This window comes from Oreochromis niloticus, linkage group LG3, assembly GCF_001858045.2.
Source record: "Oreochromis niloticus isolate F11D_XX linkage group LG3, O_niloticus_UMD_NMBU, whole genome shotgun sequence".
Classification (NCBI taxonomy): domain Eukaryota; kingdom Metazoa; phylum Chordata; class Actinopteri; order Cichliformes; family Cichlidae; genus Oreochromis; species Oreochromis niloticus.
Genome location: NC_031967.2, coordinates 41,507,144 through 41,532,343, shown reverse-complemented (window position 1 = coordinate 41,532,343; position 25,200 = coordinate 41,507,144). Strand labels below are relative to the sequence as shown.

The window sequence follows — 25,200 nt, the reverse complement described above, 5'->3', positions numbered from 1 at the left end:
GTTCGATGTGAATACATTAGGTTGGTTAAATTTCAATATATTAGCTTGGTTCAATAATTAAAATATGGTTCCATGTAAAAAAATCAATTTGGATCAATGCAAAATTTAAAGTTTCAGTCAAGTCTAGTAATATTGTTTATATCAACATAAAAGTATCAGGTCATATCAAGTGACTCAATTTGGATTCTATGAAGTCAAATATTTTGGATGTGACCATTGGACATCAATTTTTTTAATTTCAATAGGGTTTTTCTTTTTACAGTGTAAGTGCAGAGCTTTTGCCAGCTGAGGTAAGTGAAGTTGTTGGGCCACCTGCCATCTCATAAACTCCTCTGTTTTTTTCCAAATGATAAATCTTGGTTACATTAACAGTTGCACATTTTCTACAAGTAACAAACTGTCTTGAGCAAATAAATATATGCCTACAATTACGGTGATTGTTTTTCTTATTCAAATGGAAGCAAAATGTACTCTTACTGATCATCATCAATCAAGAAACCATTTTTTTGTCACAACGGCGTACGCTGGCGTGCTGTGAATTGTGGACCCAAACGAAACACAAAGGGAGGCCGAAGTTGACTTGAGTTTCAAACGTAAAATGAGCCTTTATTATGGCTGATTACAAGAAAGCAAAATAAAGCAACAAGGACAGTGGCGAAAACAAAACTAGAGCCTAAACTTGGAAAACTAAAAAACTATGAAAACTGTGACAAGACTGTGGTAAGTATGACAACTATGAGAAGAACCCTAACCCTAACACGAGGAAACAGCTGACACAAATGACATCATGACACCTGGGAAAGTACGACTCAGTACAATGAACATAGAAACAAGACTTTCAAAATAAAAACAGGAAACACTGAGAAATGTAGACATGACAACACAGGCTTGACAACAAGAAAAACACGACAAACTAAGATGTGGCGTTAACAGGGCGGACTGACGAGGAGTGTAGAACATACAGAGGGAAAAGGGAACTGGAGCTGAAACATGGAGCACAAAGAGAGACGTATAAATTAGAAGCTAAAGTAGAAACAAAACTAGAATGAAACTCAACTGAATCCTAACTAACAATACCAACACAAGAACTTAACATATAAACATGACAAGACGCAGACATGACACAAACTTGATAACTTGAACCACACAGACATGAAAAATCAAAGGTTAGAAACACGAACCAACAAAGGAGACTAAACCACTGCGGGTGAAGAAACAAAAGGATCTAATAACAACTAACTACAACTGAGTAACCAAGGAGTTAACTATGACTAAATGAACCAAAACATAACCAGTGAAAAATGAATTGAAAATTATTGGCACATGGCTTCTGATGGTGGACTCGTCTCTGTGCTTGTCTTTGTACTTTCATCTCCTCCCATACCACAAGTGATCAGTCGAGTGGATAGCTCTGCATGTCACAACTGATGCAACCCCAAATACATCAAAATGACTAATCACAATCCTTCCACAGAGGCGAAGAATATCCAGGTAGCTCAAATAATGGTAAAAGAAATGTTTCAGTGGTGGTTCATCAGCATTTGTTATTGTTACTACAAGTGTTATTGGGAAAAAATATACCTCAAACATGAACTATGAAAAATGTCAGAATATAATAACCTTTTTTGTTAACTGTCAGGTCTATTTCATTTTCAAATAATACATTTAAAACAGAAGCTATCCCAAAGTGAAGACCGTAACATTTACATTACAGATCTCCATAAAACAACAACAGAAAATTTTTTATAAAAAGCTGAAAAGTCTGTTTTGTGTTTTACCTAATTATCATAGATAGTAAAAATGACACTGATTTAGTGGTCATCAAAATTTGTTCAGAATTTGCAAACGGATGACAATTAACAGAAACTTGACTTGACTGACACTCTGAATGATCTGTAATGAATAACAATAATAATGGATCTATAATCTCGTGGGCCGGATATAAATGTATGCTGGGCTGGATGTGGCCCGCGGGCCTCGAGTTTGACACATATGCTCTAGATACTGTTGAAATACAGAAAACTACATTTCCCCTGTGGTCTTTTGAATATTTTAGGATTGTCTCTCAAAAAAATGAACAAGGTCTCGGAATAAATCCATCTGTGATTGCCATCATCATCTTCAAATGGATCAAAAGTGTGTTGAAGTTTCCTTTAACATCTGTTGTGTCCAGAATATCCTGCAGTTTCTGCATCTCACTGTCTGAAATACACAAAATAAACATCACTTTAATCAGCAACTGATCAGCAACTGAATTTCTACTCAAGCTCACATTTGCCAATATCTGGGTTACCGTTAGAGTTAACCTTAACCCTTTAGCTCTTCTACTTTCTGTATGAGAACTGTGACTACATGGAAGGAGGTAACACAGACGATCCGACAAAGAAAGAAGGCACACAGACAAACATACAAAGCAGATTAGGGAAAGTGGAAACACACGAGGAAACAGCTGACACAAATTAGCATAATGACACCACAGGGAAAGTGAAACAAAAACACGCACACACACGAGAAGCTTGTCAACATAGGAAACATGGACATGACGAACCAACAAGGGAGACTTAAACACAAGCATACTGAAAGTAACAGACAGACCGTATAATATTGTGAACAAGAACAGACACAAGGGCATAGAAGAAAATCTAAACCATAATGAAACTCAACTAAAACCTAACTGATGATCAACACCAGAACGTAACATACGTTCATTATCATGGGAGAGAAGAAAAAACTATAAAAAGAAATCAAAAAGATGGGTTGCAGACCCTGACCCTGACACAGAACAGAAACTTGACTTGATTGACGCTCTGAATTATTAAATCTGTAGTTTTTGTCTCATTAGCACTTCATATTGTCGGGCCATGAATAACAATAATAATGAATCTATATAAAAAGGATCTTGCAGGCCAGATATAAATGTATGCTGGGCTGGATGTGGCCCACAGGCCTCGAGTTTGACACGTATCCTCTAGTTACTGAACAACTACAGAAAACTACATTTCCCCTGTGGCCTTTTGGATATTTTAGGATTGTCTCTCAAGAAAATGAACAAGGTCTCAGAATAAATCTATACTGTGAGGCCATCATTGTCTTCAAATGGATCAAAAGTGTGTTGAAGTTTCCTTCAACATCTGTTGTGTCCAGAATATCCTGCAGTTTCTGCATCTCACTGTCTGAAATACACAACATAAACATCACTTTAATACTTTTTGCTTGTTAGAATAATGAACTACAGAAAGACGTCATCTTACCTAATAACTGCTGAGCACTGTTTGACTGGGACACAATGGGCACCTCTGCAGTGGACTCTGAACTGAAAGGACAAAAAAATATTGATTACAGAAATAACACAGAGTGGTCTCCTCATGATTTAAGGTAATGTTACATTCCTACAACAGATGTTTTTTACATTGTCTTATGGTAAAAAAGTTATTACATAATAAACAGAAATCACCATGTCTAACAAGTCTCGATCAAAGCTGTGAGAATAAGACGAGACTTTGTTAAGTGGGGTTTTTGTAAAGCAGGTTTAATGGACAAAGAAGATTTTGAGCTCAAAGTTCAATCACTTTAAAAATAATGATGGGAACTTTGCTGCTTCACACTAAGTTTCTACTTGATATCTTTTGATTGTCTGAGCACTTAAGTTGCTGAGATTCAAGTGAACATCTCATGATGTGTTTTCAGTGCTCTAGTCTGACAGTAAAAGTATATTTAAAACACATGAAGTCAATGACTTATGTAACAGATTCATCCACTTGTCTTAACAGCGTCATTTAAAACATTTCAATAGAAAATGTTTTAAAAACAGACTATTATTTTCAACACAGAGCAGAATACAGGAGGGATATGCACTATAAGCCCAACCCAGTGTGAGGGTCCATGTTTCCACAGTGAGTAAATAAATACAGTACTATATGCTGCTTAGCTAATAGAAACTGAATTTAGTTTAAAATACACTTAATGACAAAAGATGCTTGAATGTTGATTTGGTTTAGCAATAATAATCTTGGAAGTTAGACGATCTCTGGAAGATGGAGAAGCTTTAGATGAAAACCATTTTCGTGTCTCTCCTCTTCTGCTTCTTTTTAACAGCGGACGTCCTTCAGGATCTCTCTCCACCCAACCAACATGGAATCTACTGCCTTTAACAGATGCTGCTCTGCACTTAGTTTCCTTTGCCTTTCATGATAAAAGTGACCACTGCATGAGAACCATGAAATACTCTTCAGACTATTACACAAATTTCACTCTAGAAATCACAATGTTAGTTAACTTTTGTCTAAATCATATAACACAAATACTCACTTTTCCTTGAACCACAAGCAAGTCTGCAAGAAAAATGCCATCTTCTGCTCTCCGTTTGTCTCACTGAGCAGCCAATTCAACTCATTGGAAAGATAAAAATAAAAAACCCCAAAACCCAGACCAAACAATAGATGTAGAGCGGGCAAACGCACTTCCATGCTCACAAAGAATTAAAGTATTTTTGAAAGTGAGAGACAGTAAAGTGGACATAATACTTACATGAAATCAGCAAGGCTTCCAGAAAAGCTTGGGAAAGAGAGACAAGAGGGAGAAAGTGTGTGTGTGTTAGTGTATGTGTGTGCGAGAGAGAGAAATGCAGAGATAAGAACAGGAATGGCTCTTAAAAGAGTCATTTGTGTTTATATGAAGAAGGAACACATGGAGTTAAAGGGAACAAAGTGCTGCTCACAACAGGTGGAAAAAATGTATTTTTATGTAAAGAGCATGGTTATTTCTGTTGTAGCAGTGATCATAAATGCAAAACAAAACACAATGCAAGACTTTTTTGAGATTTTTTTTTTTTTTTCTGAAACCCTGCTGTATATATATGCTTTAATTAATGCAGCAGCTTCTGCTGTTCTGAGAGTTACAGGTTCAAAATCTGGTCATGTGACTACAACCATGAGACATTTATGTCCAGAGTTCACTAATGCTGGATTTTTTAATTTTATTTCTCTATTTATAAAAAGCGTTAACCACCTTAACGGTTGATGTGAACAGTGAATAAAAAGGGTTAAACACACAGTATCGCTCTCAAACTGCTCCTCTTCCTGGAGTGAAGCACAGCCTGATAACCCTCCCTCTTCTTCCTGCTCTTAAACACAGCACCTCCTCTCTGTCCATGTGTTTCCTCGTTCCCTCCCCTTCAGATCTGCAGTTTGAAGATGGGTGTAACCAACATGTGGTGACGTGTAAGAGCTGACAGGCTCCATTCACTGCAGAAACACATGTTGTTGAGATCAGAGTTCAGACTAGTTTCAGTTATAAGGAAGAGGAACTCCCACAGTCACTGACACTGAGAGGAGAAATGGCACAGAAAGGAGTTCAGCTGAACCGAGAAACCTTCTCTTGTTCCATCTGTTTGGATCTACTGAAGGATCCAGTGACTACAACCTGTGGACACAGCTACTGCAGGAACTGTATTAAGAGTTTCTGGGATGAAGAGGACAGGAAGGGAATCCACAGCTGCCCTCAGTGCAGGAAGACTTTCACACCGAGGCCTGTCCTGGAGAAAAACACCATGTTAGCAGCTTTAGTGGAGCAGCTGAAGAAGACTGGACTCCAAGCTGCCCCAGCTGATCACTGCTATGCTGGACCTGAAGATGTGGCCTGTGATGTCTGCACTGGGAGGAAGCTGAAAGCCATCAAGTCCTGTTTATTCTGTCTGGCCTCTTACTGTGAGAAACACCTCCAACCTCACTATGATGCAGCTCCATTAAAGAAACACAAGCTGGTGGCCCCCTCCAAGAAGCTCCAGGAGAACATCTGCTCTCGTCATGATGAGGTGATGAAGATTTTCTGTCGTACTGATCAGCAGAGTATCTGTTATCTCTGCACAATGGATGAACATAAAGGCCATGAAACAGTCCCAGCTGCAGCAGAAAGGACTGAGAAGCAGAAGGAGCTCGAGGTGAGACGACTAAACATCCAGCAGAGAATCCAGGAGCGAGAGAAAGATGTGAAGCTGCTTCAACAGGAGGTGGAGGCCATCAATGGCTCTGCTGATAAAGCAGTGGAGGACAGTGAGAAGATGTTCACCGAGCTGATCCGTCTCATCCAGAAAAGAAGCTCTGATGTGAAGCAGCAGGTCAGATCCCAGCAGGAAACTGAAGTGAGTCGAGTCAAAGAGCTTCAGGAGAAGCTGGAGCAGGAGATCGCTGAGCTGAAGAGGAAAGACGGCGAGCTGGAGCAGCTCTCACACACAGAGGATCACAACCAGTTTCTACACAACTACCCCTCACTGTCAGCACTCAGTGAGTCTACACACTCATCCAGCATCAATGTTCGTCCTCTGAGCTACTTTGAGGATGTGACAGCAGCTGTGTCAGAGACCAGAGATATACTACAGGACATTCTGAGAGAGGAATGGACAAACATCTCACTGACAGTCACTGAAGTGGATGTTTTATTGTCACCACCAGAGCCAAAGACCAGAGCTGGATTCTTAAAATATTCACATGAAATCACACTGGATCCAAACACAGCACACAGATATCTGTTATTATCTGAGGGGAACAGAAAAGTAACATTTAGGTTACAACAACAGTCTTATTCTGATCATCCAGACAGATTCACTGGATGGCTTCAGGTCCTGAGTAGAGAGAGTCTGACTGAATGTTGTTACTGGGAGGTGGAGTGGAGAGGGAGAAGAATTTTAGTAGCAGTTGCATACAAGAATATCGACAGAGCAGGGAGAGTGAATGAATGTTTATTTGGATACAATGACAAATCTTGGTCATTATATTGTGACACAAACAGTTATAAATTTCGTCACAACAATATCCACACTGTCCTCTCAGGTCCTCGGTCCTCCAGAGTAGGAGTGTACCTGGATCACAGAGCAGGTATTCTGTCTTTCTACAGCGTCTCTGAAACCATGACTCTCCTCCACAGAGTCCAGACCACATTCACTCAGCCGCTCTATGCTGGATTTTTTCTTTATGGACTTGGAGACACTGCAGAGTTGATTAAAGTCAAATAGAGAAGACAGGTTCATGTTGATCCCTGACCATTATATGTACTTGTGTAGTTTCTAAATGAGGCTTTACATTTTAGAAGCTGAGAAGTTCAGTGGTCCATTGATGTGTGAAAATAATATTGCACTGATTCAAACTGTACTTACATTTATATACCTTACATCAATATAAATCTGAATTTGTTCTTATGGCTGATAATCATGTGAGTTTAAATGATACTACTCTTCATATTCAGCATGTTTGAAATCTTTCATCAGTCTGGTTAGTGGTTTTATTCTGTAGTTGCTGTAGTGGGTTGTCAAATGCAACAATATATTGGAGCTGCAGTGATTCATCAGTTAGTCAATGATTAGAGAATTGATTGTTTTATAATTATTTTAGTCACATTTAAAGCTGGTTCCAGTTTCTGAAATGTGAAGATTGTTGATTTTCTTGATCATATATGATTGTAAACTTAATGTCCTTGAGGTTTGAACTTTTAAAATGTAATGAAAATTGAATCTTTGATGTTTTTGATATTGTTATTATTATTGTGTCTACAGTGATGACATTTAATGTCATTTTTCAGATGAAATGTTTGATCACACTCGATCATTTATCAAGCATCTGATGCTTCTGATTTGGAGAAAATGAGCTGAGGGAGACACCAGTGTGTGAATGTGTGCGTGAATGGGTGAATGACTGGATATGTAAAGCGCTTTGGGGTCCTTAGGGACCATAAAGGCGCTATATAAATACAGGCCATTTACCTGGTGGACAAACACCGACATGACAGGAAGAAAGACTAAAGTGCAGAGGGGAGACAAACAGCTGGAAATACTTGTTGGAAAGGATTGTCATGCTTCAGAAAAACACACAGCACACACTCTAACAGTCCTTTATTTGCACTGAAGGAGACACGTGAAGAAACCAAATCACACAATAATGAAATGAACACATTTATAGTCAGTGTTCAAGATGATGGATAGAAATGAAAATCATGGAGCATTTATGCATTTTTAGGTCTGTGTCTTACAGCAGAAGCAGCATTTACATGAACTCACTGGCCTTTTTCCACTCAACACTCTCTTCTTCATCACCTCATCTTCGTCTTCTGACTGCTGCTGAGCTCCAACCCTTTTTACCTCCTGGAGATGATTCATATTCACTGAAATTTCACTCAAGACACAGAAACTGTTCAGCTTTTCCCCATTTATTAGACTATTTATCAGGAACCTCTGTTGATTTTATATGCAAAGGATTTTTCTTCTGTCATTGAACCTTTTAAGGGTTTTTTCATAGTAGTTTTGGGGAATTTTTAATTAGATTCACAGCTTCAGAATAACTTTGATGTCAGATTAGAAAGTCTGTGTCCAACCCTGGTGTTTGATCAGATGTTTGATCCCTGCAGGGTTGGATTTTTTATGTGGGCGATCGTGGCTCAAGAGTTGGGAGTTCGCCTTGTAATCGGAAGGTTACCGGTTCGAGCCCCGGCTCGGACAGTCTCGGTTGTTGTGTCCTTGGGCAAGACACTTCACCCGTTGCCTACTGGTGGTGGTCAGAGGGCCCGGTGGCGCCAGTGTCCGGCAGCCTCGCCTCTGTCAGTGCGCCCCAGGGTGGCTGTGGCTACAATGTAGCTTGCCATCACCTGTGTGTGTGAATGGGTGAATGACTGGATATGTAAAGCGCTTTGGGGTCCTTAGGGACTAGAAAAGACGCTATATAAATACAGGCCATTTACCATATTAATGTTGTATTGGAATTGAGTTCGATTTTTACTGATGGATGATTTATTGTAAAAAGTGGATCTACCAACAGTTTATTTCTCTGATTAAATGTAAAACAAATATATTTTCCACTTTTTGTGTGACAGAGGCAGGAATTTCTCTGTGCTAGATGTAAATTTTTCCAGTAAATTGTTGAAACTGTCAAAAAAAAAAACCTTGTTTGTGTTTTGTGATTTAAAACACAACCCAGTGTTCCCAGGTAAGGTAGAGAGGTCTGTGTTCACAACACTCATGTGTGAAAAAGTATCAATAGTGTGTGTTGGGAGCTGATAACAAGCAAAGACAGCCAGGAAATGTATTTCCTTGATAATTGTTCTTTTATCATTGCTGGTTAATTCTGTCGTGTTCATGTTGATTCTTAGCAGCAGTCTGTGGCAGAGTGTGGTTTGTGGCTTGGCTGCAGTGGATGGGTGGAGCAATGGGTTCACGGTGTGGTGTCAGGGGAGGCTGGTTGTCACAGCCATTTCGGTTTAATATCACACATTTCTCTGCATAAAGCCAGATTAAACCAAGCGTTGTGGAACAATTTAACAGAAGCTTTGAGGACCGTATGTGAAAATACTTCACATCTGTTAAGTTATGAAGACATGCAAACGTGGTCCAGGACCTTGTGCTGTCAAGGCCAAGCAGCTGGTGTACAAAGGTTGGAGCCAAAAGCTGACTCAGCACACGTCTCTGTTTGATTTGAATGAAAACTTTATTTATGGTAGGGATAGTGAAGGTGAGGCGAGACATGGAGGGAATTCCACGGGAGCAGGACTCACTGTCTTCTTTGTATTAAATGCTGAAGCAAGGCTACAGAGAGGGGGGTTTCTCCAGGATTGCAGCGGAGTGAGGAAAAGAATAACATGTCTGAGGTGAGTTTCTGGACTTACTCTAGGAAAATAAAAAAAAATGGCTCTATTTTTTGTTGCCTACATTGTAGAGGGTGACTTTTCCTCTAAACAGGAAAATGAGCAGTCAGGGTTAAAGTGGATTCAACATTCACAACTCAGAATAATTGCTGCTAAGAGCTCCAGTAGATTTTCTGAGTGTACAGGCTGTGATCAGCTGACTTGCTGCTCTTTGTGAATTTACACAAGTTAATTCAACCAGATGTCAGCAGATGTTTCATTAGTTCAACAGGCTCATTTCCATCCTCTACACTGACAGTAAACTGTTCATGTTGTCTTTATATTAGACACTATTCAGCTGGTATGAAGGTGAAATTCAGTGAATGAATCTAAGCATCATCATCTTAACCTCAAATTCATCTCTGCTACACTTGATGTAACCAAACTCTGAGCATGAAACCACAGCCACTGTCACCAGTCACACACTGTTCTTTACTTTAAATCCATCACAGTGCAGCAAACGAACCTGTTTATCCTGCACTAACCTGCAGCCTTTAAATAGCACAGTTAGTTTGCCTCAGTTTGTTTAGCAGCACGTTTCACAATATGAAAAAACATAATGTCACATGTACAGAACCAATATGTGATTTGAAAACATGAGGACTTACATGTGAGCTTTACAATCAGTCGTTGGGCCAAAAACAAGAAAAAGGAAACACTTTAAGCCCTGACTATGACACATAGTTTTGCCACTTTTATCTCCATTTATCTCTTTTTCTGTGATATTCCTGGTGATTAATACACCAACAGGAATGAATTTAATGTGTTACTGTTTAACCTCAAAGCAGTTTGATTTGAGGCTCGCAGCAACAAAATAATAACTCCCCTCAAAGGTGTTAAACCTAAAGTAATGAAGGTCTCCTAAAGGTCTCTTAGTATTAGACTCTTGCTATTTCTGTGCCTTCATTCTGATGTGTACACTCTGTGTTTAGTTCCCCTGGACCTGTCCCTGTTTTCCCGGAGCAGATCCTTAGTTGTGAATGATTGGAGAGTGGCTATGGCGAGCAGTGAGTGAGCGAAGAGAAGTGAGTGCTTTCCCTGTCCTCCCCACCTTGGATTTCTTGGAGCCTGGACCCTGTCACACTTGTATATACCACAATTCCCTGCACTGTCTGTACATATACCTGGTGTAATAAACCCCACTGTTTCTCCTCAAAGTGAAGAGTCCTGCGTGTGAGTCCTCAGTGAACCGTGACATCATTAGTACAGTAACAAAGTATTTGTATTTCATTACTTCTTTCTTCAGGCTGTAACCGTCGATTTCATTTTGTGTGTTTTTCCATTTGATGAGATGCAGCTTTCCACACCATCTTTTTAAGGATCTGATGCTGATCACCACACTGTGTTTATGTGCTAAAAGAGAAATCATTTCCTGCATTGAGACTAAATGGATTCTGAAGCACAATTACATTAACTCAGAGGGTATAGCAACTGTTGCAGTTTGTCTTGAAACAACTGTAATCTCCACATTTGGACTTTTTTCTAAATTGAATTACGATTTTAACCTCAAAATTGAAACTTTATTTTCAATGTTATCTATAATAGTTTTTCTTAATGTGGCCGTAATACTCATTCGTCAGCAAACTGAAATAGGAAAAAAAGATGTAAGCAAAAAACCCCACAAAGATGTAGGTTTCAAAACTTAGTTAATAATAGAAAAAAAATTTAATTCCCACATTTACGGTTTCAATTCACCTTTTTTTCAGATTCATTTTTTTCCCTTTCGATACAACATTTTCGTGTTAATTATTTTCAGTTTCATTTTAAGGTGGCATCATTTTAACCCCCCCATACACACAGAGGGTCCATAACACTCACATTTCCAGAGTGCAACAACCAACCACCTGTGTGAAATCTGAAATGCCCATGGTGTTGATTCTGTAATATACATTTAGCTAAAATCTACAGATTTATTTGGGGAATAAATTGTTATTTGTCTGTGTTTCTAAAGATCTGTGATCGTTAAGTGTTCACTGACACCTGATTTATGCATACACACTGTTACTGTGGTTCATTTCATTATGTCTTGGATTTGTCTGAATGTTGTGCTCCTTTATCAGCCTTTGCTTCCTGCATGTACAGCTTATGTGATTATTGACCAGGAGGGTTTGCAGTTTCATCAAAACATGAGTTGTTGGTTTCATTATGACTTGGCTGACTATGGCTGCTTATACATTGCAGAGTCAGACTATTACATTAATATGTTATTAGTGTTTGCATATTGAGCCTGGATAGCTCAGTTGGTAGAGCAACAGACTTTTAATCTGAGGGTCCAGGGTTAGAGTCCTTGTGTGTCAATCTTTACCGAATTTCCCAGAGGAACCCACCTGAAGGATTAATAAAGTTTTATCTTATTGACTTGTGTAATGTAGGGGGGAAATTCTTATAGTGACAAATATTTGACAGAATTGCCAAGTTGTCAAAGCACCGTGTCAGGTCTTTGAAAACTGTAATGCTCTTTCAGCTTCCCGCTGGACTGAACATGCCTTGTTGTTTCTTTCAAATCTGTCTAAACACCAGTGTTGGGACTAACGCGTTATTAAGTAACGCGTTACAGTAACTACGTTATTATTGTGGTAACGAGCACGGTAACTAGTTATTATGCCAAAACCAGGAACGCGTTACTCGTTACTGGGATTTAGATAGGCTCGTTACTCGTTACTTCGTGTGGTGGATATCGCGTTGCTTCCATAGATTCAATAAGATTAGCAAGTGGTGGAGGCCAGCAGGTGGATGAAGGAAAAGGGAGGCAAGAGGAGAGACCCGAAGCGGCCGCCGGTCCGCGTGTCAGGTGAACTGAACTTCAGGTAAGAAGTTATGACCTGCAGTCTGTCTGGGTCAGATATAAACCAAGTTTAGGTGGAGTTTATTTTCGGTATGCTGACATTTTCGTACTGCGTGCTAGCTAGCATGACGGAGTTTCTATACAGCTGTGTGGGTGCTATGTTACTGATGTTGAACTTTATTTTGTTCATACGGTTAATTATTAGAGTTGCCAACCGTCCCGTAAAAAACAGAATCGTCTGGTATTCAGAGAAAATATTACGCGTTTCGTACTGAGGTGAAAAGGAACACAGTTTGTCCCGGACTTCAGCTACAATGAAAAAGACACAAAGCTGAAGCTGCACAGCTGCCTCTTCTTCTCTCATTCTCTCCCGTTTCTACTTCAATCACGAAACTGATCAATGATCAGCTGATCGGCTTTTCTCTCTTGTTTATTTATCGCCCACTTTGCGCCAGAAAGAGGAAACCAGCGGATGTCGCGTTAAACAACAGCAGCACGTTTAAGCTTGATCAGCTGTTGTTAGAATTTATTTAATATTAATTGCTAGTATCAGCTGATGTTTGCTGGAGCCACAGCTGTAAAGCTGCTGGTCATGATGTCGGTTTGGATATGTGGTGAGAGGGAAACATGCAGATGAAACCAGGAGATGTCCTTACTGAATCATCAGAGCTGAACAGGTGATGGAGAAACAGGTTTACCTTTTAGGTGACATGAATGAGTTGAAGGGAAGTTATGAACTGTTTCTGAGAGACAAATAACACCAGGATCCTTTTCTACGTAGCTGACAGCTGGTAACTGTGCAGGGGCGGGTCTAGCAAAGTGTTGCCAGGGGGCCAGGTAGGGCATTAACAGGGAAAGGGGGGCACAAAGAAATACTTTTCTTTATTATTCTCATTTAAAATGTCTCGCTTTTAAAAAAATAATTATCTGAGTCTTACAACAAACAATTGATAGATTGATACATATATACCATCAGAACAGTGTACATCACTGTCACAACAGTGTTTGTTTTCATTCAAAGGCTTTATGATTTTTCCTATAATGGTGGGCCGGTCTCTAGTCAAAATGCCCGGGACGATTTTTTTGTCCCAGTCCAGCTCTGTATGCAGCTCATCTGCAGTCTGGTGTTACCTACATCTTCCTATTCAGAAGGCAGAATTTCCAAGTTCTGAGTACAATCGAAAGCACCACGACTGCAGTTTTTGTGTTGGATGTAAAAAGCAGGCTAGAATCATGGCGGCGGTCAACGACGGTCCAGGCGTGGGATTTCTCTCGTGGAAATGTGCACATTATTTTTTCCTTTCTATTGGTAGGTGGCACAGTGCACTTGTGGCATGTAAGCAAGATAGAAGACTGACAATCTTGCTGGGTATCCAGTTACAGAAGCAACACATTAACAAGAGAATTCTGAGTAAAACCAAAGTTACTTTCCCTAGTAACTAGTTACTTTGAAAGTAACGAGTAACTTGAAGTAACTGAGTTACTTTTTTAGAGAAGTAACTAGTAATGTAACTAAGTTACTAATTTAAAGTAACTTACCCAACACTGCTAAACACATGCATGTTGTATTAGTTGAGGAATTAAAATGGAAAATGGTGCTTTTGCCACTGAAGTCTGAATATGTGCCTTTGGCAATGCAGTACTAGTTGACTTCTTTTTGCTTTCCCCCAGCATGCTATGATTTGCAGCTGTTGATTTTCTGGATGGTGGAGGTGGATCCAAAATTATTTGCAAATATTTAATTAGCCAATCACATAGCAGTAGCTCCCAGCATTTATGGACGTAGATATGGAATAGAAGTTTAAAAGGTTTGGTTCTTGGTATTGCACAGGCTGGTCTGAGTATTTCAGAAACTACTGGGATTTTTGCACACAGCCATCTCTAGGAGTTTACAGAGAAGGTTTTAGACTTGACAAATATTCAGAGAACAGCAGTAACGAATGAAAGCACAATTCTTATTACAGTGTTTAAAGAAATCAAAGATAAATGTGAAAGGATCTTTTTAACTCTTTAAAACTTCAGCAGTTTAGCACACGTACATATTTTTGGTGCAATAACACATTCAAGATGAACACGTTGGCAGTGATGTTACCATAGAGACGTTTTCCTCTACACAAATCACTACAGTTACTTTAGCTCCAGCGTTCTGTTACATCACTACAGAAAACCTAGAAGCAATAACACATTTGTGCTTGTTTCTTGAACTCTAAAAACTATAAAAATGGATGATTTTGAGATTGATGATGGTTTTGATTGTTTTAGTTTCTCCATTTTAAATTTGAGACAAGACCAGAATTAATGAGAGATGCACACACATTGACGTTCTGCTCAAGATTAGATACAAAATGCAGCTGTAAGAACAGGAAATGTGTATATAGTTTCAAATGTACTTGGTTTTAAAGTGAATGATTCCAGACATTCATCCACTTGAAGCAAGATATTTCAGTCTATTTCAATTAAAACATTGTCTTCAGGCAGGAAAAAGTGCAATACAGTCTTTGAATGAAGTGTGCAGAGTGACCGAGGAACAATACTTTATTAATTAGTGGGGAAACATTACATACATAAATAAAGACAGATAAACATAATGTCCTCATATGAAAACACACAGCTCCAGAATTTTCCAAGAGAGTCAGAAAGTGTCTGTTTTTAATCAGAGTTATAAATATCTCCTTGTTTAAACTGATCACTGTTTTAAAAAAAAGACACCACCGCTCTCAAAGATTAATTATATCAGGCTCTATAAAAACACAATTAGTATTGTAGTAATATTATTATTTCTATTTTAGTCCAGCCTGGATTAAAGAGATTTTTCAGCATGGTTAGTGCAGTTAAAGGTGCTTGTGAATCGAAAAGGCATTCAGTCACATGACCTTTAAAAAATGCAGAATTTTCAGGACACTCAAAAAATGTACTGCATGTAGCTGCAGATATTTATTTCTCTTTCAAAAAAGAAAAAAAAAGTACCACAGGAATAAATCAAAGGGGGTATAAATAAAATGAAATTAGATTTTATTCACTCTGTTTGCCTCTTTTGTCTCCTCTCTTTTCAATTCAGTGTTTAAATTTGCGGTTTGTATGTTGGTTGTAATAGTTTCTTTCATACAATACGGTGTACCCCTTACTCTCATAGTAGGAGCCTTTAGTCTGTGGATTAATGGGCAGACTGACAGAAGAGTCTGTAGGCCTAATAGGAGAGATCAAGTCATGGCTAGGGCCACCAAAGAATTCAGAACTGCTAGTGTTAGTGTGGTTTTGACTGAAAGCTTGTTAGCCATCACTTCACAGGCTGTAGTCATTTCTCGACTCATCCAGAGATCTCAGAGCTTCACTCTGACCAAAACAAAAAGGTCTGTGATTTCTGACAAGACATCGCCTTTCCTGAGGTCGTCAGGAGAGGTCATTATTGTCATTAATCTTGGAATGTACTCTCAATTAATCAAAAGATTTAGAAAGAATAAAAAAATACCTTGAAAACAAGTTGTTTTTTCCCTCTGTGGTTGTTTAAAGTACATTACAAGGACAATATAGTACAAAGAAAACATAGTGAACTTTTCAGCTCTGATGCACTTAAACCTTGTAATAACAAACAAACAAGGTAACAAACAAGATTTAAATCCATACAAGACAATCTCATTGTTTCGCATTGGATTGTATGTTCCTTTGTTTCTCAAATTAAACTTGAACATTTTAAAAGGTATCTACATTTCATAATGGAGGGTATCTCCTGACTTTGCTGAAGGAGGAGTGATTAGGAAAAAATCATCAAAACAAAACAACCAAGAGCTTATCTCCAGCGCGGCCTTGTGGGCAAGACAGAGTCCTGAGAATGAGTGGACTTGTCACTGTCACTGTCATTCCATCTGTGGCCTTTAGGGGGAGCCAGCAAGTCGTGGCGCGATGCACGAGGAGATGATTTGACGCTCTGAGACTTCCTCTGTGAGGAGAGGGAGAGTTTTTGGACATCTGAGGATCTTGCTGAGGCATGGACTCTTAGTGATCTTGATCGCGTAATAGGCAAGGAGGTCCTGGATGGGGCAACAGAGGAGGGGGTCTTGGGAGAAGATTTTGGGGAGGGGTCCGACCCAGTGTTGGGGGACTGAGAAGCAGCAGGAACAGCAAGGTTGGTGTGAGTACGTCTGAAAGAAGAAGAGGCTGTGCTCCGTGCAAAACCCGGAAGTACAGATGATGAGGAGCTAGTGGCTTTGCGCAAAGGAGTGGCAGGAGCACTGATGCTGCCTCCTCCTCCACTTCTTCCACCCTGAGAGAGTGCCCGCAGTGTGGAGCGACAGATCTTCTCCTCCTGCTGGGCTTTAGGTTTCATTAATGGCTTTTGGCTGAACAGCTTTCCTTGAAAGTCCTTGTTCTGTTCTCGGGCAGATGGCTGAGTACCTGAAACATTCTGGTCCTTTGAGTCCTTTGGATCCAAGGTCTTGGGGATCCCAGATTGTTGGGATGAAGGAGCATTTGCAGGCCTCGCGACTTGTCGAGGGGAAGCACTGCTTCGTCTTGAGGGAATCAGACTGGTGGGCACTGCGGTGCTGGAGGAGCCTCGATTCTGCGCTTGTGACTTCTCTGTATGTTTGATTCTGGATGGACTTCTGTTGGTCCTGGTTATTGGCACAACCCTCCTCATGTCCTTGTTCTCGGAGGTTGTGAGGGTCCGGATAGATTTAGATTTGCCAGATGCAGAGATAGTGTTCGGGGTAGCAGGTTTCTTCCCATTAGTTTGGACTTTAGACGTAGGAAGGCTCTTGTTGGATAGTTTAGATGGAGTTGCTGGTTCTGCTTTTACTTTGGTGGAAGAAGCTGCTTTTGCAGTTTTACTGGTTAAGTCTTTAGAAGCCATGTTGTTTTTGCTTTTTTCTTCTGTTGATTCTTTTGAGACGGTCACTCCATCACTGTTCTTGTTGGTGGACGCTTCTGCTTCTTCCTCTTGATGGTCCAGTTCTTTATCTTTCTCAGAAGCATCTGCTGTGAGGGCAGGTACTATATTAGGTGATGGAGGTTCTTTCGGGCGCCACACAGAGGAAGAAACAAGCAGTGATGTGTCCTCACAGCGGGAGACAGGCACTGGTTGGCTGCTGATGGGTACAGGCACTGGTTTTTCATTGGCTGGTTGAGGTTCTGAAGGCATGTCATTGGTGGAGGAAGTTTGTTTGTTTCCTCCTTGGTTATCACCCTTATGCTGACCTTTTTCAGTTTCTGCATAGGTGCTTTGTGTGTCACTTGTAGCCTCGCACACACCTGTCACACACCATACAACCACCTTATCCTCTTGCCCCTCATCGTCCTCTCTTGGTGTTGAAGAAGAGCTGAGCTCACCGACTTGCTCATCAGATTGTTTTGGATTTACAATCAGTTGGCCGTTCTGCACCTTATCAACTTGCGATTCATCCCCTTTCTCTTCTTCCAAATCTGTGATTGTCACATCATCTTGATGAAGACCAACATGTCTGTTATCGCTATGACTTGTGAGGGTGTCGCCACTGTCAAACACTTTTAGCTCAGGAACCAACGTGCATTTCTCTAAAACCACCACCATGTTTCCTGTAGCAGTGGTGCTCTGTTGAAACCTCTCATCAGTGCAGTCAGTCTGCTGAGTTAAAACCAGTTCAACGTCTTTTGTTTTACTTGTTGTAGGTGTTGCATGGCTGGTTAAACCCATGCCAGGTTGATCACTGCTGTTGTTGTTGTGTTCAGATGGCTGGTTTGAGTCAGAGGTAGGTTTGACTGCAAGTTCATTTGCAGGATTAGTGGCATTTGCACAAGTCTGGGTAGCATTTTGGCTGAGGTAAGTGGCAGTTGCATGGTTTTTGTTTTTTGGACTCCTCTTGGAAGGTGATGAGGGGTTTTGTGGTGCTGTCTGGGTGGACACTGGGAATCCTGGACTTGAGGGAGATGGAAAACTGCTCCCTTTGCCTCTTTGCTGAATGTTTTTGCGATCAGTCGCCTTTTCCAGGAAAGTGCTTAGTTCCCGCTCAGCAGCAATAGATGGTGAGCAGGATGGAGACTTTCGGGAACGACGTAAGCTCACAGCACGTCCCAGAGGACTGTGGGAGTTGTTCACTGGTGAGCGAGGGTGGGACCTAGGGGTCAGGAGCTCCATCAGCAGTCCAGCCTCATCATGCTGCGACAAAGCAGTAGACATGTCAAGCTCACTGTGGCAGCGCAGCCCAAAGACTCCATCCACCTATAACGGGAACACAGAGTGGATAATCATTAGATATCTTTGATTGTCTTTGTTTTACAGTGTCTGCGTACGTCATCCTACCTTTTCTCCTCCAGCCCAGGAGTGCCTCTTCTTCTCCTCCAGCTCTTGTATCCGCTGACGACGAGCTGCCTCCTTCACCTCCCTCTCCATGTTCTCCTTCAAAAAGAGAAAGAGAAGTTATATTTTCCTGATGCACGTGACTCCTCTGGTCCTCCACAGCCTACAGATATTATGCATGTTGAAAAAAAATTCCTTTTTTTTAAAAACTTTTCTTGATTTTGCTTTGAAAGCTTATTCAGAACATTTACTGAATTTATCTAATATCACTGTTGCTAAGTTGGTTTTTGGCCAAAGATAAACTTTACAGATCAGTTCATTGTTTTAATAAGATCATTCAGATTAATACAGCATTACTGACACTTTCAGCATACAAACGCAACAAATTAAAGCAAACAAAACAAAAAACTAAAACATAGAGTGAACCCTTGGGCCTTAAATACAACTTCTCCTCTTATGCCTGATTTATGGTCTGACATGTATGTCTGTGTCCACAGCTCATTGTGAAAGAGAGATTTGGGAATTCAACCTACTCCGAGGCAATGGAGACGCACTTGAGCCAAAAAGTCAACAATGGTGCCATTGCTGGCAATCACACAAAACGGAAGGTGTTGGGTTTAGAAAATAATGTGTTACACTGTAAATCAGAAGCGTGATTACATATGGGATAAAGACTAAGGTATCAGTTGAAGTATACCAACAGTTTTAACCACATCTACTGGATCTTGTGTGCATTGTTGTACAGACCGTGTAATGGATTTGCATTCATAGTCGTACCTTGACAGCATTGGTGAACCTGGAGCAGAAGGTGTGGAAGATGCTGAAACAGTCGTCCAGCCTGAAACTGTCTCTGTCCTCGCAGAAAAAGTCGATCAGCTCGCTGCCTTCCCTCTTTAGCTGTTGCCGACTGCCACGGAGTGAGCAGAGAGATGATGTGGCATGCTGAGACACAAACATAAAAACACAAACATGAATAGGCACGAAAGTATTTTTTTAAAGTACACACTTATTTAAAGATGATATAAAACTAAAATACTGCTATGTGTGTTACCTGCAGAAAGCTGTCCAGTTGCTGCAGCAGCTCTGTGTCTCTCTGGATGCTCTCCTCCACTGAGTGTGTTCGAGATGTCAGCAAATGCAGCTCAGCATCCAATGTTTCCAATGAGATCCTACCAAAGGAAGGAAAACATAAATCAATGTAGCGTCATTTCTGCTTTGGTTTTATCAGTTTTGTGTCTGGTGTAATTTAAGGCACAAGTGGAGGACTGAAAGGAAATCAGCAGGGGGCGGTGTTCACTCAGATTCTTTAGATATGTAATAAGATGATGGAAAGAAGGAGTAAAATAAATAAATCCCCTCCAAACAGGTTGATGGAGAAATGTAGTGGTGTATATGGACAACTGTAGTATTTAATATGTGAATAATATGAAGTGATGTCTGACCTGGCTGCGGCCTGGATGTGACTCAGCTTGAGAGGAAACTCCAAGAGCTTCTCATCTTTTTTCTGGGCTTCCTATAGAAAAACAAAACAACAAAACATGAGAAAAAATCTAATGTTCATTTGTTTTTGAGCTCCCAAAGGTTTAACATTTAGGTTTTAGAGACATTAAACTCAACATTCATACAGCTCTCACACATCACTCTGTTTAAAGAGCTAAACTAACTGATCCACACAGACAGTGAAACACCAAACGCACACAGATGGACGAGGAGCCAACAGGGCAGAATCACCCCATAAATTTAACGAAGAAATGGAAACCATCTCCAACATCAAAAAATAACCACAAAGACATGTGAAATGGTGCAAAGGGGCAAAAAATATCAAAGATGCTCCATCCATCCAATCATGAGACCCCCTCTTTCCAGCTACCTCCTCTTGCTCATTTTGGTGGTACAGAGGTGCTCTCAATCCACATAAAGAGACCCATTCTCTGCCCCAGGGTCCCGTTCTGGTAGACATTGCATGAAACCATCTTAAAGACATAATCTCATCAGCATGTTTAGGCCTTCTACCAGTAGGACTTGCCTGCAGCTCTATTCTGAGCCCCTCCTGAACTACTGAGCATCTCACTCTCTGAAGCTGAACCAACAACCCGTCAGAATAAACTAATTTCCACCTGTTGTATCTGCAATTTTATTCTGAGGGTTCGAATTTATATCGACTAGTTACTCAACAGCTTCCCCTTCAGCTTCAGGTCTCTCTTCACCACTCAAACCATTTTCTGGTGTACCACGGCCCAAGACGTGGATCTGCTCATTTTCATTGTAACCACTTCACACTGTGCTTCAAACTCCTACTGTCTCAAGAGCTAATTTCATTAATAGATTCATCAAAAAAAGGATTGTATCATCTGCAAAAAGGAGAGACGTGTTTCTGAGACCACCAGATCTGAAAGAGTCGGTACAAAACCAGCAGTGGCGGAGTCCACCACTCTCCAGGAATAAGTATGACTTATTGACTGTAATGTGAACCAAGCTCTGGTTGCAGTTGTCCAGGTACCAAGTAGCCTGTAACAATGGCAAACACCCAAAGCAACACTAGGATGACAACCACATCATAGCATAGATCTTCCCAGGAAACTCTAAAGGTGTGATTCCCCATAAAAATACATCCTGTGGTCTTCCTTCCTAAAAAAAGTGGGGGACCACATCCCCAGCCTACCCATCCGGAAGAAGTGTCCCTGACCTCCTGCCAATGTTTCAGCAGAGTGCCAACCAGCACAGCCGACTACATCCAGAACCTTGAGCAAATTCAGATGAATCTCATTCACCAATGGTGCCTTACAACCAAAGAGCATTTTAACTGTTTTTGTGTCTTCAGCCACACTGGCGTATGAGTAAAAATGAAATGAACAATGATGTTACTCACCAGAGCGACAAAGTGCAGCAGGTTCATGCCTGGTTTGTTAGCTTTGGTGTCAGCCAGAGACAGGAGGGACGACAGCTTGAAGCCTACTGCGTTTCCTGCATAACCTCCCTGCAACGTACATAGAACAGAAATTAAACTCATAGTGGTGAACATTCAAACGCTTGAACAACAGAATCTGAAGCAATAAAACTACATTTCCCACAAAGCAGTTGGTCTCCATAGTCTACCTGATAAGAGAGATTAGAGACAGCAAGTCTCCAGTTTGACTGTACACCTAACATGTATCGCCCAATTATCTGCTCATTCTGTTAAACATTTATCAATTAAATGAACATAAATACACTTTTTCTGCAATCATTGTGTCATGACAGTCAAATGAGCTCATGCATTCAGACCCTGAGATTTTAAATGACAGCTTATTTATACAATCTTAGTATCTAACACTAAAATACAACTTCTGCTCAAACTAGCAATCTAAACCGTCAGAAATAAAAGTAGTACCTCAAAAGCAGAGTTTTTGAGGTACTATCAACCTCCGAACAATTTAATACAGACAAACATTTTTAAATGTGCTCTGCTGTGTGAAAAATGACCACACGGCGTCTGCTTGAAACCACTCCTCCTCTTGGAATAAGTCAAGTCCTCATAACCACTCCCACTTCCTGTTTCTGAAAAACACCCAAATCTTTTCCTGTATTGCATCAGTATTAGAGAAACTCACACAGTCACTGACACTGAGAGGAGAAATGGCGCAGAAAGGAGTTCAGCTGGACCGAGAAACCTTCTCTTGTTCCATCTGTTTGGATCTACTGAAGGATCCAGTGACTACAGCCTGTGGACACAGCTACTGCATGAACTGTATTAACACTTTGTGGGACAAAGAGGAAGAGAAGAAGAAAATCCACAGCTGTCCTCAGTGCAGAAAGACTTTCACACCGAGGCCTGTCCTGGTTAAAAACATCATGTTAGCAGCTTATGTGGAGCAGCTGAAGAAGACTGGACTCCAAGCTGCTCCAGCTGATCACTGCTATGCTGGACCTGAAGATGTGGCCTGTGATGTCTGCACTGGGAGGAAGCTGAAAGCCATCAAGTCCTGTTTAGTCTGTCTGGCCTCTTACTGTGAGAAACACCTCCAACCTCACTATGAATCTCAAACTTTTAGAAAGCATAAGCTTGTTAAAACTTCTGTGAAGCTCCAGGAGAACATCTGCTCTCGTCATGATGAGGTGATGAAGATTTTCTGTCGTACTGATCAGCAGAGTATCTGTTATCTCTGCACAATGGATGAACATAAAGGCCATGAAACAGTCCCAGCTGCAGCAGAAAGGACTGAGAAGCAGAAGGAGCTCGAGGTGAGACGACTAAACATCCAGCAGAGAATCCAGGAGCGAGAGAAAGATGTGAAGCTGCTTCAACAGGAGGTGGAGGCCATCAATGGCTCTGCTGATAAAGCAGTGGAGGACAGTGAGAAGATGTTCACTGAGCTGATTCGTCTCATCCAGAAAAGAAGCTCTGATGTGAAGCAGCAGGTCAGATCCCAGCAGGAAACTGAAGTGAGTCGAGTCAAAGAGCTTCAGGAGAAGCTGGAGCAGGAGATCGCTGAGCTGAAGAGGAAAGATGGCGAGCTGGAGCAGCTCTCACACACAGAGGATCACAACCAGTTTCTACACAACTACCCCTCACTGTCAGCACTCAGTGAGTCTACACACTCATCCAGCATCAATATTCGTCCTCTGAGGTACTTTGAGGATGTGACAGCAGCTGTGTCAGAGACCAGAGATAAACTACAGGACATTCTGAGAGAGGAATGGACAAACATCTCACTGACAGTCACTGAAGTGGATGTTTTACTGTCACCACCAGAGCCAAAGACCAGAGCTGGATTCTTAAAATATTCACATGAAGTCACACTGGATCCAAACACAGCAAACACACATCTGTTATTATCTGAGGGGAACAGAAAAGCAACATTTATGAAACAACAACAGTCTTATTCTGATCATCCAGACAGATTCACTGTATGGCCTCAGGTCCTGAGTAGAGAGAGTCTGACTGGACGTTGTTACTGGGAGGTGGAGTGGAGAGGAGAAGCAGTTTTTATAGCAGTCACATACAAGAATATCAGCAGAGAGGGAGAGTCAACTGAATGTGCTATTGGAGCAAATAATAAATCTTGGGGATTACGTTGCGACAACAACAGTTATATATTTCTGCACAACAATGTCCAAACTGTCCTCTCAGGTCCTCGGTCCTCCAGAGTAGGAGTGTACCTGGATCACAGAGCAGGTATTCTGTCTTTCTACAGCGTCTCTGAAACCATGACTCTCCTCCACAGAGTCCAGACCACATTCACTCAGCCGCTCTATGCTGGACTTTTATTTTTTGAGGGTGTCTCTGCAGAATTCATTAAACTGAAATAAATGCCACTGAGGGACAGTTGATTAAAATATGATTTAGTTTTGACTTTCCTTTGGTCTCCATCATTGTTGCTCAGACCACATTGTCACTAATGCCCACTTTGTCGCCTCTGACATGGGACTCATCTCTACACTAGTGTGTGTAGCATCCAGCACTGTTCCATTTACATGTACATACTTCCCTTAGGCAGTATTATTAGAAGTGATAGCATGTGGGCATATTCTCATTATTATGTAGTGAAATGTTGATTTACTTACAAAACAATGTTGGTTAAAATGTCTGTTTTAGTTTGCAGTTTCTTTGGTCTCCACATTTTTGCAGAGCACTCATCGTTGTGCAGTTTCCTGTCAGTCACACTTTACAGATACTATTTTGATATCTTATCATTTATTGTCTAATTAATAACTGACTTTGTTTGAACAAAGAAAATTTTCATTACATTTACATATATTTGTTGTTGTTGTTGAAATCATCAATCAGTTTAAGAAACAGCTTACTTTGGGTTTTTTACATTGATAAATGCAGCTTTTTATGCTCATGAATGAATTTGCAGTTATTTGGGATCTAATTTTCTTTCACCTTTAATTATACCTACATATACATACAGCATGCTCTGATTTTATTAATTAATGTGTAGCTGTGTTGGTCATATCGTTATTTCCGTGCAGTTAAAAATTAATGACTTGATTTAAATATCCTCTTTGGAGGAGGCTTAATTTAGTGCACCAACCTGTTTTATGCATAAAATTTTGTTTAGATCCACAATTTGAACTTTTATTCAGATTAATAAATGGGGGTTTTTTTAACGATTTTCTTTCATCATTTTCGGTCACTGTTACATTTTGCACGAGTTTCTACATGTTTTCACCAATGGATTCATGTAGGCTCCATACTGTGTATTAGACAACCAACAGTTATGAAATAAAAACAAATCATTTTGAAATATAAAACCTTTAGAAGACACTGCATTATTTCCAATCAATTTGTGAGTGATAAATTGTGCATAGTGATACCTTGACTGTAATTAAATGATGGATTTAGCCACCATGCTGTCATTCATGGTTTTGGCCGCCAACATGTCAGTTTTTAAAACACGAGCCTATACTTAGATGATAACTTGAAGTCTAAGTTACAGTTAATCTGATGGTTAAAACTGTACATATGAACCTAAATCCATTTGTAGCACGCAGTAAA

The 25,200-nt window shown here is 40.5% G+C and overlaps 3 protein-coding genes across 3 annotated transcripts in view; 2 read left to right on the top strand and 1 right to left on the bottom strand.

Annotated features, from left to right (window-relative positions):
* Positions 1–5,039: 5,039 nt before the first annotated feature.
* On the top strand, positions 5,040–25,140 carry LOC109203651 (tripartite motif-containing protein 16-like). Its single transcript, XM_019363305.2, has 2 exons — positions 5,040–5,302; positions 22,302–25,140. Exon 2 carries the CDS (start codon positions 22,335–22,337, stop codon positions 24,006–24,008), a length of 1,674 nt encoding a protein of 557 aa, XP_019218850.1. The 5' UTR covers positions 5,040–5,302; positions 22,302–22,334; the 3' UTR covers positions 24,009–25,140.
* On the top strand, positions 5,312–7,217 carry LOC100696044 (tripartite motif-containing protein 16). Its single transcript, XM_019363304.2, has one exon. It carries the CDS (start codon positions 5,336–5,338, stop codon positions 7,007–7,009), a length of 1,674 nt encoding a protein of 557 aa, XP_019218849.1. The 5' UTR covers positions 5,312–5,335; the 3' UTR covers positions 7,010–7,217.
* LOC102077743 (FH2 domain-containing protein 1) overlaps positions 14,966–25,200 on the bottom strand; it is a 31,486-nt gene continuing 21,251 nt past the window's right edge. The window contains exons 9-14 of the mRNA XM_005461205.3: positions 21,589–21,696; positions 20,162–20,232; positions 19,771–19,888; positions 19,497–19,661; positions 18,723–18,818; positions 14,966–18,641 (exon numbers count right to left, since the gene is read on the bottom strand). Of these exons, the coding sequence (XP_005461262.1) occupies positions 16,236–18,641; positions 18,723–18,818; positions 19,497–19,661; positions 19,771–19,888; positions 20,162–20,232; positions 21,589–21,696 (2,964 nt within the window). The 3' untranslated portion in view covers positions 14,966–16,235. The remainder of the gene's footprint in view (positions 18,642–18,722; positions 18,819–19,496; positions 19,662–19,770; positions 19,889–20,161; positions 20,233–21,588; positions 21,697–25,200) is intronic.

Bases quoted from the DNA above. Each gene is read 5' to 3' on its own strand.
- LOC100696044 (XM_019363304.2), top strand. From the start codon at position 5,336: ATGGCACAGAAAGGAGTTCAGCTGAACCGAGAAACCTTCTCTTGTTCC.
- LOC109203651 (XM_019363305.2), top strand. From the start codon at position 22,335: ATGGCGCAGAAAGGAGTTCAGCTGGACCGAGAAACCTTCTCTTGTTCC.